This window comes from Arvicanthis niloticus, chromosome 15 (genome assembly GCF_011762505.2).
Source record: "Arvicanthis niloticus isolate mArvNil1 chromosome 15, mArvNil1.pat.X, whole genome shotgun sequence".
NCBI classification, from domain to species: Eukaryota; Metazoa; Chordata; class Mammalia; order Rodentia; family Muridae; genus Arvicanthis; species Arvicanthis niloticus.
In genome coordinates, this window is record NC_047672.1 from 67,422,009 (window position 1) to 67,435,439 (window position 13,431).

At 33.8% G+C, this 13,431-nt stretch overlaps 1 protein-coding gene across 1 annotated transcript in view; it reads left to right on the plus strand.

Annotated features, from left to right (window-relative positions):
• LOC117720479 (cadherin-related family member 4-like) overlaps nucleotides 1-13,431 on the plus strand; it is a 118,581-nt gene that overhangs the window by 54,643 nt on the left and 50,507 nt on the right. The window contains exons 9-14 of the mRNA XM_076913180.1: nucleotides 788-879; nucleotides 2,750-2,863; nucleotides 4,862-4,974; nucleotides 5,682-5,827; nucleotides 7,270-7,450; nucleotides 10,320-10,476. Coding sequence (XP_076769295.1) covers nucleotides 788-879; nucleotides 2,750-2,863; nucleotides 4,862-4,974; nucleotides 5,682-5,827; nucleotides 7,270-7,450; nucleotides 10,320-10,476 — 803 coding nt within the window. The remainder of the gene's footprint in view (nucleotides 1-787; nucleotides 880-2,749; nucleotides 2,864-4,861; nucleotides 4,975-5,681; nucleotides 5,828-7,269; nucleotides 7,451-10,319; nucleotides 10,477-13,431) is intronic.

Here is a 13,431-nt window from a genome sequence, read left to right on the forward strand (position 1 = left end):
TGTAAGTATCCTTGTAACCGTTGGTGTTTCAGACAGTGAGCAGTTATATCTCATTCTACACATCAACCAGATATTTAAATTTAAAAATAAAAATCTGAATTTTGTTGATTGTTTTAAATATCAAAACTTAAAAAGCAGTTATCTGGGCTGGATGTTCTCAGATTAGAGTCCCGGCTGTTTAGAAAGTCGAGGCAAGATTATTTTCGTTCCTTCACTGAGATGAGCCTGAAAAGCTTAGTTAAGTCTCAGGTAATTTTATGGAAATAACGGTGAAGAAGGTTGCTCAATACTTATATGCTGGTTGTGCAAGCATGAAAACCTGGGCTATTTCCCCAAAACATCCACAAAAGTCGAGTGTGACCATACCCATCAATAAACCCACTACTGGGAAGATGAATAAAATATCAGGGGCCCACTGACGGGGAGTATATCTCATAGTGAGAGCTCAAGTTGAGTAAGGAAACTTTTCTCAGAAAAAGTAGAGGTGAAGCAATGAGTGAATAGGAAATCAACAGCAATCTCTAACCTTCATGTGTGCCTGTGTGGGCAATTGTATCAGTAAACATGTATACACCCCCACCCCCAAGACATAAATAAAGCTAAACTAAAAAATCAATATTTAAGTTTGTGTGAATAAACATTTGTAGTGTTTTCTAGAGGAAGTATCTTTAGGAAATTACTCAATAGAGACTTTTACAGCCTGGTGACTTACAGAGGCCATGTGAAGCAAGAAAATACGGAGGCATGTGTCATTTAATTACAATTAATGGCTTGTATGATTGTGTAGGTATTTCAGTGTCTGTTCCTGAAAATATCCCCTCATCTGCTTTTATATATGCAATTCTTTCAAGAGATCCAGATCTGGGACAAGAGGTTGAAGTAAGTTTATAATTATCATTTATGTTTTCCCCATTGTTTAAAAAGTGGAATGCATCACTTAATTTTCAATGAGCAAAATTTGTTTTCTCAGGTTTTAAAATTAAGCATGTCATTGGACCTTATGGTGCTAACTGAAGTAAGATAGCGATTAAAACTTTTGAATATAGCAGCAAAATGAAAACAATAAGAGAGAAAGTGGAAGTCATAGACCTTCAATGATCTGCAGGCACTGTAGGGAAGAGTGTCTTATTACTACATTTATCTCAGATATTTGTGCATTCTGGAATAGCCTTTCCTTGTTATTTCTTACATTTACTTATTTAAGTCCCAAATTTACATAAAAGATATTTTAGACCTTCTTATTATTTTGGCTTCACCAATAATTTGTAAAAACTCAAAAATTGATAAGTGATAGATAATAAAATACAGTTTAATGGGGAAAGAAATTTATCATTGTTTTCTCAAAATTTTTTATCATGTAATACATCCCATAATCTTATTATATTTTTAAAAAACAAATTTAGTTTCTTGATAGTATAATACATCATATCAACAGATTGGAATATTCTTTCCTAATTGTAATAGTTTAGTCAATTTCTTGATACAATGGGCAAGAGTCTCTTTTTGCATATGTTCATAATCATTGATTTGACTTATAAACAAACTTGGCAATATGGCTAATGGTAAGGTTTGAGAGAGTAGCTGTCAGGATACTTTAGTCTTTGTAGAATTTTTATTCCAATTTAATTATGAACCATTGGTTAACACACTAAGATCTATTTATTTTTTCCTTACCAACTTTTTTAGACTGAGAAAAACAACAAGGTAAAACACAGTATCTCCTTACTGGACACATAAGTCCATTAATGAGAGTCTATTGTTATGGTGAGGACAGAACATAAGAATGTAAGAGTGTGTCCTTGAGATTATGGGGATTGTGTGTGCACATTGTATGTATGAGTCAACAGGTATATTTTCTGTGAGGGGCATTACTATAACATTTGAATTTTTAGTCATTAAGGTGAGAAAAAACTTCAGTTTGAAAGCAGCCATTTTTAGCAAATCCAAAATCATCATACTATCAGAAGAAATAAAAGAATTTTTTCCATAAAGTGTTCAGTCGGTTCTAATCTAAAGTAAGGCAACTTTGGTTCTTCAGAAACAAGCAAGTAAAGAAAGCCAATTGTCCATTAGCACAGCTGTCAGATCTCTTTCTATGTATTAATTATCGTACCTCCCAGGTTTTGTTGTTCCTTTGAAGAAGAATCAGGATGTATTTTTTTTTGTCTTTTTCCAGTTTAGAGTCTTAATTTTTTTTATACCCAGTAATATTTCTCTTAAGTCTGGGCTCTATTTCCCTGTTATTACTGTGGATAATACAGTGAGAATAGTATGTCATTCTCATAATAAAACAACATGCTTGTGTAAAGCATGACTTTTATTTTTCAGGTCTAACATCCATACTGGGGTGAGATTTAAAGCTTTGTTTCAAATTGTTTGTTGTGTGTACCTCTTTATAGATATCTTTCTTCAGTGTACAAGAGGGGATGGTGTTTTATATTTTTTACAAAGCTGTCATGGTAACACTAAAAAGTAAGCTAATTGTGAAACCAGTGAAAGCCATTTAAAATGCCCTAGTGCTTACATTCAAAACAAAATGTGAGAAAAGTACAGCTGAAAAATGTGAAGGAATGTTTGCATTGTTTTTGAAGTCTGGATATAAAAGCAAACTCAGATTTTATTTATAGGCACTGTCTTCACAAAGTGAAACTGAGTGTAGCCTTTGCCAAATAATCTCATCAAAAAACGTCAGTTCGAAATTCATGCTTTTACCACAATATATCAGCCATATTTGTGGGTTTTGTTCCAGTTTTTAATAATAAATTCTTCAACTGATGCCACTGCTTACTTTGCTTTGGATTCACATAGTGGTGTTATTTCTAAAACCGTGGAACCACTTTTGGATTATGAAACAGATCCTAAGGTAAGAACAACCAATACTTTAATAAAGCAAATGTTTTTACTTTACTCTTTAATCAAAATATTTGAAACTTACTTAAACTGAAACAAAGCATAAAAAGCCGCCCAATTCATCTGGGTCAATAGAAAGTTATTTAAAAATACACTGAGCAGCACATTTGATGCATCTGTTTCAGGCATCTTGGTATGATGGGGTTGATCTAGGCTTACTATTCAGTGCACAATGTAGGATAGGCTTACTATTCAGTGCACAATGTAGGATGAGCAGAGAGAAGAAGGTAAAAGTGATGGGAGAATGGGGAGGCTGCAGATGCCAGGGAACTGAATACAGCAGATGCAGCTAGAGGGCCTTAAGGGTGGGACACAAACAGCACAGAACAAGATGGAAAACATGGATGTCATCAGGGCAGATTAGCAACACTCATGAGCATGAGTTGAGTCTGCGGGTCAGATTTCTATAGGATTTCTGGGCCTTCATCTTTCAGGACTCTCTCCTCTGCTCCATCATTGGTCCTGCACAGGGATGTTCTGTCTTGTGGAACATGAAATTTCCTCTAATCTGCCTTCACATTAATATAGATGCATTAATTTTTACATTTAATTAAAAATAATTGACATCTATACACTTTTGTGGTCTACAAAGCAAATTCTGGGACAGTCAGTTCAACAAAGAATAACCATGTCTCAAACAAAGCAAAGCAAAACAAACAAGCAAAAAATACCACCAATCTAAGGACTCACCTCCCACTCTTAATATTCTTTGTATGCCAGGTATTGTTTTCACTCTTACTCTTATTTCTAAGGTAACACATGTTGAATTTTTCTCCTTTTCCTAAAGAAATCATGTACCTTCTCCCTACTTTACATAGTTTCTATTTTATTTCTAAATAAACTTTATATATACACACATGATATATAATATACATATATAATAACAATTTACTTAAATGACTATATGTTGTTCATGACTAATTAAAATGTTGTGTGAGATTTATTTATCATGTAGTATATTTTGATCACATTCATTCTTACTCCAGCTCCTCCTGGATTGTCCCTCTTCTACCTTTGTACCCAAATTTATGTTCTATCTTCTTGCTGTTTTAAAACAATAGAGTCGATATATTTCCAATATATATTGCCTTTTACTCTTCCGTGGACATCCTGTTTGGAATGTGGCCCACTTAACAGGGGTTATGTCCTTGAAGAAAACTGATTTCTCTTACCCATCAATTACTAAGATTCTCAGCTTAGTAATTAGTAATTAGTAATAGTTCATGCTCACCTACACCACTATGCTGAGATCTTCTTTTTTTTTTTTCCTGTCTTGCACTTGTTCTGGTCTAGTGTTTGTCATCATCACACTTGTTGTGAATTCATGTATGTCCTGCATAGGGATGTGTGCCTTGACCTGTTCTGTCTGAAAGTCCTTTGCTGTAGTCAGCCTAAACCTCTGGTTCTTGGAATATTTGTGCCTCCATTTCCATCATTGCTTAAATATTAGGCTAGAACAAAGAAGTAATTTCAGACAGAAATCTAAATTTTAGGCTAGAACAAGGAAGCAGGATTCAGACATAAAAATGACCTTGGATTAGGATAGGGAAGTAGGCTCAGATCCTTTGATCATCCTGATAAGCCCTTAGAAATAGTGATCACGGGAGTGTTCATGTAATGGGGCTTAATGCCTTGCCTTTTCTTTGACTATTTGTGTTTATTGTCTTGTTTGTTCCTTGACTATTTGCATCTATTGTACTGCTAGACCCTCAACCTAGAACTGACCTTAATACATACATGTAATCAAAATGGTATAAAAGCATAAAGCAGGAAGGGGGATGGGGAATTCTAGGGAGAGGAAATGGGAAATGGGATGACATCTGTATTGTAAATAAATAAAATATCCAATAAAAAAAGAAAAAATTTAAAAAAAGAAAAAAGAAAAAAAAGAAATTATATGTACTAAGAACTCAAAGTGAAAAAAGTAAAACATTCTGTCTTTTGTTCTTAGCTTTTCCAGTTGGTAATTGCTGTGAGAAATAGGGACAGCCTGTCTCTGGAGTCATGCATTGGCACCATCACTATAAACATCCAAAATGTTAATGATGAGAGTCCCATTCTGATGTAAGCAATGCTTAATCTAAATATTTAAATGGTGTGATTTAACCTCTGGAACCTTTTTTTTTTTTTTTTAATAGCAGGATACATATCAGTGTTTTTCTATTATTTTCAATGCAAAATTTTCTTATAATATTCAAAATGTTGTAGAAAACAAACTTCTAGCAAACAAACCATTGTGGGAGCTCTTTGCTCTCCTCACGTTCACTATCAAAGTCAGCTCCAGTTCTACTTGCACTTTAAACTCTAGAAAATGATCGTCTTTTGTCATGAAATAGAATTGTTTACAAGTTTCTGCCCCTTATTATTACTAGCTAAAGTACTATAAAAATGAACATTTGTTCATATTGTGAGATCACTATAGCAACACAAGAGAATTGGGTCAAATTACTTTTTGACATGGATTTGCTTCCAAATATACATTAAATGTAAAGTTATTACTGAAGTGTTTGGAGCATTTTCTTACCTTTTATAATTAATAATTTCTCAATCATTTGAAAGAGAATGATTAAAAGAAAGAATGGATAAATTGTTGTTTAAATATATTTTTAAATATCAACAATGGCATATATCAATTAAAATTATCTGAATTCAGAGAGTATAAAATATCACAAAAGAAGTATCACAAAAATTTTAAATATTTGCTATGTGACGTAGATGGAAAAAGACACTTGTTTACACTGAGTGATCAAAACTTCTTCTTTGTCCTATAGATATGGACCAGAGGCACCTATAAATATTAATGAAAATCTGCCTATTGGAACAAAGTTGGCCAAATTCATGGCAACAGACCGAGATATAGAGGATACAGTACGTTATGAATTCATTGGTACACAGAAAGTATTTGCTATAAATGAAGGTATAATAATTTTTATTGTTGGTCATTTCAGAAAGTATACTATAAAGTATTTTTATTCATTAAACTAAGCTCTAAAGTCATTATATTAGGATGAGATGATATTTAAAATATGTAGGAGAGCACTTAACATATTTTTATGAAGGAAATGGTAATCCTTTGTTTTTTGTTAGAAGTATGGAAGCCTTCTCAGTGTTGGTCTGCTCTGGCAAACTCTTTGACAATTCAGATGTGTAAGTTTGCACTGGGAACTTATTTTATGAGCTTTCTCTGAGAAACCAATTTTCCCATGGAAACTGGAATATTAGTTACCATAAACTGAATATCCATTTTATGTCAGACATTCTTGTAAGGACATTATGTACATAAAAGGCAGTCTATATTTTTTACTGGACCAATCCCCATCTGAAATATAGTCCTGAGGACAAGGTTTTTTTTTTTGTTTTTGTTTTTTGTTCCCTTTTTCCAGTATCATGGAGGGGATCAGTGGCAGGGCCTTGTAATGCTAAATAAATGCTCCACCCCTGAGCTACTCAAATCCCCAGCCTAAACTCCCATAATGGATTTCCATGACATAGATAAACTTGAATTCAACCCATTTGAATATGACACTTGCGACTTAAGTACATCTCACATCCTCAGAAGTTATGAGGTTATCTGTGCCTCTAAAAATTTTTAGCATAAAATTAGAATATGGAGGAAATAAACATTTCTTTCCTTTTTAGGACAGAACATACCCTTTCACATATGAATAGAATAAGATTAAACATGTTTCCAGGATCTCAATACAGAAATTTTCACATAAGGAATCTTGCATTTATTTGCACTTCATTGCTACGGCTTCTCCCTACAATTTTGAATAATTAAAAGCAACCAAATCTTTAACATAGTTTATATCCAGAAAAATAATGACTCTACAGAGAGGGACAGTAAACATGAAGGAGAAAAGGAGTAATCCTCCCAGGGATTTACCAGCATAATTATGATACATCAGTTATTTATATACTCATAATTGGTAAAGCAATACATACACTTAGACTGTACTCTGCAAGTACAGATGCAATAAAAGTATTTAGGAAGTATTTCCTACCTAAAACAAACCTTTTACTTTTTGTTGTTTTGGGATATATGCCATCCCAACCCTACCCTTCTCCAGAACCAGTTTTCTCCCTGTCTATCCTGTGTTCACTATTCCTTAATCAGTCTAAGCTTCATTGTGTGTTTCCCAATGCAGTTGCTATGACCTGAGTAACACAGGGGACTTCTGTCTTCTGTTACACACTCATTCCCTACTCCTCACATGTGCACAATTGTGACTTGTTTGTGATTTCATTGGGTCAGCAACTGGCCTTTAATCAATAGGACTATTTATTCATCTCATGATTTTAACGCACATGTTCTTTATCATGTGAATGTTGAACTCATCCTTATTTCCTGCCTCTTAGACTTTGGAGAAGTCACTGTTGCCTATCCATTAGACTATGAAGATGACACAATTCCAAAATCTTGGGTATTATACGTCAGAGTTTACGACAATGAGCGAATACATTCAACAACTGGGACACTCACAGTGATTCTACAGGATGTAAATGACAACCCTCCAAGATGCTCTCAGGATATTTATGTGTAAGTTGTGTCTGTGATTGTTGGGTCTTCAGATATTTGTAGTGAGAAAACATCACAGCGATGAGTGCATGGGCTTCACTTGTTCTAGAGCAGAGGCAGCATTCTTTCATTCTTCTCTTACTTTATTCTCACATGAAACACAGCCTCGTCTTTCACTTGCCTGGGACATGTCGATTTGCTCCATTTGTTGTCACTATAGGTAAAAATCAATACTGAAGTGCTCCAAAATCTGGCCTGTCTAGAAAGTCAACCAAATGCCATTTAAGGAATGTTCCATCTGTACAGAGAATACCAAGGGAAAGTTAGAAATGTATATTCACAGCAATCAAATATCAAGTAGAGAAGAATAATGACATCTATTTACAGGGGAGTGTATGAAATCACGTAGGCTGAACAGTTAGCATTTCTTATTACAGGTACTTTTCACTTTGAAACAAACAATGTTTCAATACCTTACAATAAGTTTAGGGTAGTCTGCCCTTGAATAACTTGTCTTTCCATTAAAAGAACACCTTGTGTATAAATAAAGCAGAAATGCCTCAAGTACTAAAGAATAATAGGGCACAGTATAAGCCTCCACATAAAAATTATAACTCTGCTCTGTTGAGTTGTCAAAAACCAACACTTATGATCTGACAGATGGAGATAATTGATTTTTGCTGGAGGCCTGGGAGAGTGGCAGATAGAAAGCAGAGGTTCTGAGGTGCTAATGTGCAATAGGGTCACTACAGATAACCATAATGCTCTATGTTTTTTCATACCTTAAATAATGGAATTTAAATATCATCCCCCTAAGGAAATGGGAACATAGCAGATGTGTTCAACCTGATGAAAGTACAACTTTCTAGAATATTCTTCAACTTAGCAAAATAGACAAGTAGTTATCTTTCATTTCATGATTTCTCAAGCTAAACTGTTAATTTTAACTTTTATCTTTCTTTTTTATTTTTATTGGACATTTTATTTATTTACAATACAGATGTCATCCCCTTTTCCCATTACCCCTCCCTAGGACCCTATCCCATCGCCCTCCTCCTTTATGCTTTTATACCATTTTAATTACATGCATGTATTAAGGTCAGTTCTAGATGCAAATAGTCAAGGAACAAGCAAGACAATAAACATAAATAGTCAAAGAAAAAGCAAGGCATTAAACCCAATTACATGAACACTCTCATGATCCTTGTTTCTAAGGGCTCATCAGGATGACCAAATGATCTGAGCCTACTTCCCTGTCCTAGCCCAAGGTCATTTTTATCTCTGAAGCCTACTTTCTTGTTCTAGCCTAAAATTTAGATTCCTGTCTGAAATTACTTCTTTGTTCTAGCTTAATATTTAGGTTCCTACCTGAGATTACTTCCTTGTTCTAGCCTAATGTCAGATTCCTGCCTGAAGCCTACTTTATCTTTCTTTAATTTGAGATATTAACTTGTATTTCTCCCTTCCATTTTCTTCCTCCTGACCCTTCCACATATCCATCTATATTTTTTCAAATCCATGGCCCCAAGTTACATTATTACATGCATAGATGTCTATGTGTACATGTATAACTAATCATCTATCTATCTATCTATCTATCTATCTATCTATCTATCTATCTATCCATCCATCCATCCATCCATCCATCCATCTAACTATATATCTATTCCTAGATACAATATACTCAGTCTATATTAGATTACCTGTATTTATGTTTTTCAAGGCTGACCACTTGGAAATGGGGAAGTAATTGATGTGCTTTTGCCTAGAGGAGATTATTTTTCTCATTCTTAGTGTTCCTTAGTTGTCTGCAAGTTCTATGTGTAAGGTTGAGTCCTCATGGTCTTTTCCTCAATAACTTTGGTATGTCTACTTCTGTCATCCTAATCCAGCTCAGGTTGGAGCTTCCTGCTAAAGTTTATCTTTTTAGGAATAGTAATTTAACCTATCAATATCCTTTCCATTGTCCAATATGCCTCCCTCAAGCCATTTGTAGAGGTTGTAGGAAAACTGGGTATATAGAGAAAAATGTGATTTTTCTTTTTTTGTAAAGGGAATTTATGTAAGGGGAATAGTTTTCACTGACTGCCTACTTTAGTTGGGTCTAGAATCACCTTGGAAACAGTTACTGGGTATGTCTGAAAAGGAGTTTCTACTATAAATTAATCAATGTGGACATATATTCATTCTCCATCTCTAAAAAAAAATAAAAGATAGAGGTTCTGGACTGAAAAAGGAAAAGGAAAATGTTCAGGGTACAAGCACTCATGTCTCTCTCTCTCTGACTTACCACAAATAAACTGTTACCCAGATGCATTACACTTTGACTTCCATAGCTTCTGTACCACAATGGGCAGATCAACTTGAGCCTAAGCTGAAGGCAAAATAAATCCTTCTTCCTTAAGTTGCTTCTTCGTAAGTATTTTGTAAATAGGAAAGTATTTAATACAGAATCCACAGTCTCAGCTCTCTTTTAAGCACATCTAAAGAGTAATTCATAGTTTCTTTATTCTCAAGGTAGGACAATGGGATATAGTACCAATTTAAAGATATGAGCATAGCTATTTTATAAGCTGACATAGAACTTTATGATCTACAAATGTAAAGTTATCAACCTGAGGAGGAACAATTTGTCATATGTTCAGCAATATTTATGGATTAAGTTTTCTGTTCAGGAACCTAGTGTAACAATTTTTAGTATAGCCATTTCTCCTTGCTTCATCATTATTAATCTTGTCATGTAATATACAATTTTTATGGATACTGTGAAATACTTATTATCAAGAAGGTTATTTAAATTATGCACTATTTTCAAATAATCTATTAAGTTAAAGTTAAATAATCTGCCTAAATCAAGTTTAACATGTAACATTTTTTTTTCTCATTACAGAATTGAGCTTCCTGAGAACATCCCAGTTGACACCCCTTTAGTTTCCCTAACTTGTACAGATCAGGATGGAACTATTCCCAATAACAATATAACTTATCATTTGATTAAAGACACTTTTTCAAACAAAACCTTTACTCTTACAAACAGTCAACTGAAAGTAAGTATTGTAAAGTGACTCTGACTGTGGCCCTGTGATTAACCTAAGATATAAAAAGTACAATTATTTTTATTATTATAAACTTGTTAATGAAATACAGTAGTTAAAATAGCTGGTGGCAAAATTTGTTCCTGGATTTTCAACTGAACCTTAAATTGCTGAAAGCCTCACTTCCTTCAGGATGAATGCTGGAATGCAATTTTGAACTCAAGAACTGAACTATGAAGGTTACAAATTACTTAGAACAATAGTGTTAGGATAAAATATTGTGTATTCAATAGGAATGTACTGAAATTCTTTGATAAATATGTTGTTACTTTTGAACTAAATAGAACAAACATGCATATTTTACTACTTTATCCTGTAGTATTCAGCAGCTCAATTTTTTTGATCAATTTAGTGTGTGTGTGTGTGTGTGTGTGTGTGTGTGTGTGTGAAAAATAGATAGGTAGCTAGACTGACAGAAAGACAAACCTAAGAACAAACAGATAGATACAGATATATATTTTATTTCCAATACATTTTGAAATCTGTAGTTATACTCATCATTTATAAAATAGATTAGGAAAAGTAAAATTAGCAGTGTGTTCAGCATGGTAATTAAATGCAGCTCACTTGAACAACTGCTCATGCACTGCCCAATGTATGCTGCATGAGTGGGTGGAAGTAACATGTACATTTGTATCTTGTTTTAATATTGATTCCATAGTATTGAACTTCTATCAATATACATTTCATATACTCCCATATTTTTGTTTCCTTATGCTCTGTGAATGAAATGCAAAGAACAATATTCATGATCTTAAAAACAGATGTCTAGTTTTGTACTGTTTATCAAGCTAGAAAACCCCTTAATTTTTATGTCTCCATTGCCTAGGTACTTTTGCATAGCTTAATAGTTTTTACATACATTTTTCATATGACTCTGTCGCTGACATTTTTCTGACTTGTATCTGTGTCACACCTGTCTGTTTGAGTTCTCTCAACATTTTGTGTCAACATTTTGTAGCAACACACTGCTTCTCAAAGTCTGAGTATGACATGTTCATAACTGGAAATGTTGATGGAGCCAAAAATCTAATATCAAATTAGATTTTTACAATCTATGTGCATTTATAACTCAATAATGATGGAAAAATTCTTGAAGTAGGATATATAAAAATGGTACAAGTATTTACAATTCTTTAAATCATTCATATTCAACAATTAGAACAGGATATATGAAATATATGAGAAAACAACAAAATCATTGTTTTGAACCTGTTTTTATTAACTCCCTGTAAACAGCCACTTAAAGTTTATAGGATCAAAACCATCTAAAAAATACAATATGTGAAACATATTAATAAATTACACAATTCTCTTCTCATTCAATTTGCTATATGATTGGAATAAGAACATAATATTTTTACAAAGGGTAATTAGGTTTGAAAGTTATTAACATGTCTCAGTTCTTATCTTTCTTCAAGGCAGGAAAGACAAGCCATTTAATGAAAATGACACAATTTTAACACTTGATTAATTAAATATTTATTATAGAGACATAAAAAGAAAATACACAAGGGTTTTCAACAACCTTTCACTATTTAACCAAAATAAGAACATAATTTATGAACAAAAGTTTTAAATTTAACACTAAAATTCATTAGCTCCCTGATAAGTAAAAAATTTGTATATATGTTGCAGAAAGATGAGAAATAGTTTTATTAGTTATTCAGCTAATAAACTCAAACTGAGATATAGCACTAAAAATTTGTGTTAAAATAATAAATAATGTTTTAATAAGAGCCAGAGGGGTCTAGGACACCAGGAGAAAATGGTCCACAGAATCAACTAGGCAGGGTTCATAGAGACTCACAGAGAATGAAGAACAGTCAAGGAGCCCATGTAGGTCTAACTAGGCCCTCTGCATACATACTGTGGGCCTTTAGCATGGAGTTTTGTTGGACTTCTAACAGTGGTAGTGGAGGTGTCTCTGACACTTTTGCCTGCTATTTTGGGACCCTTTTCCTACTACTGTGTTGCCTCTTTGAGCCTTGATATGAAGGTTGTGCCTAGTCTTCTTGCATCTTGTTATTGAGCGTTCAGTTGATATCACTGCTATGTTCTGAAGGGAAATGGAGGAGGGATGCGTCTGGTGAAAAAGTTAGATGGGGGGATGCTTGGAGGAGAGGGGGTGAGAAGGCTGTGTCAGGATGTATTGAATGAGAGAAAAAGAAAAAGAAGAAAAAAAATTTTCATACACTATTTTCAGATCAAGTTAGTTCCCTTCTATCTCTAAATCCTCTCCATGTTATTCATCCAAATTAATGGTATTTCTCTTTCTTACCAAAGATTCAAACAAAACAGGCAAAAACAACAACATTAGAAAGTCATATTAAACAAAAAGCCAATGACCCAAAAACAAAACGAAACCAAACAAACCCATGAAGTCTTTTTTTGTGTGTGTTGGCCAGCCACTCCTCACCCAGAGTCTGTCCTAGAGTGCGGTTCATATAACCAGAAACACTCCATTGAAGAAAGATGATTTTTCTGCTCACACCACATATCAATCCAATAGCTTGTTGGTTAGCACAGAACTATGTATTTTCTTACTCTTTTCCATGCTAGGATTTTGTCCTATGTAGTTACACTTACTATGTAAACTCCTTGGTTATTTGGGTTAAAACATACAGGTATAATGCTTAAAAGCTACATCCACATGTAAGGGAAACTAATCTTTGTCTCTGGGGGTCTTCTGAGTTGCCTCATTTGCAGTGATTGTTTTTAGCCTTATGATTGTTTTTAGCCTTCAAATGTCATAATTTTTTTTAGTAGATGACTAATATTCCATAGTATAAATACACCAAGCTTTTCTTATCTATCCATAAGTCTTTGGACATTTAATCTGTTTCCAGCTTCTGACCATTATAAAGACAACAGGAATTAGCATAGGTGGATGAGCAAGTGTCTCTG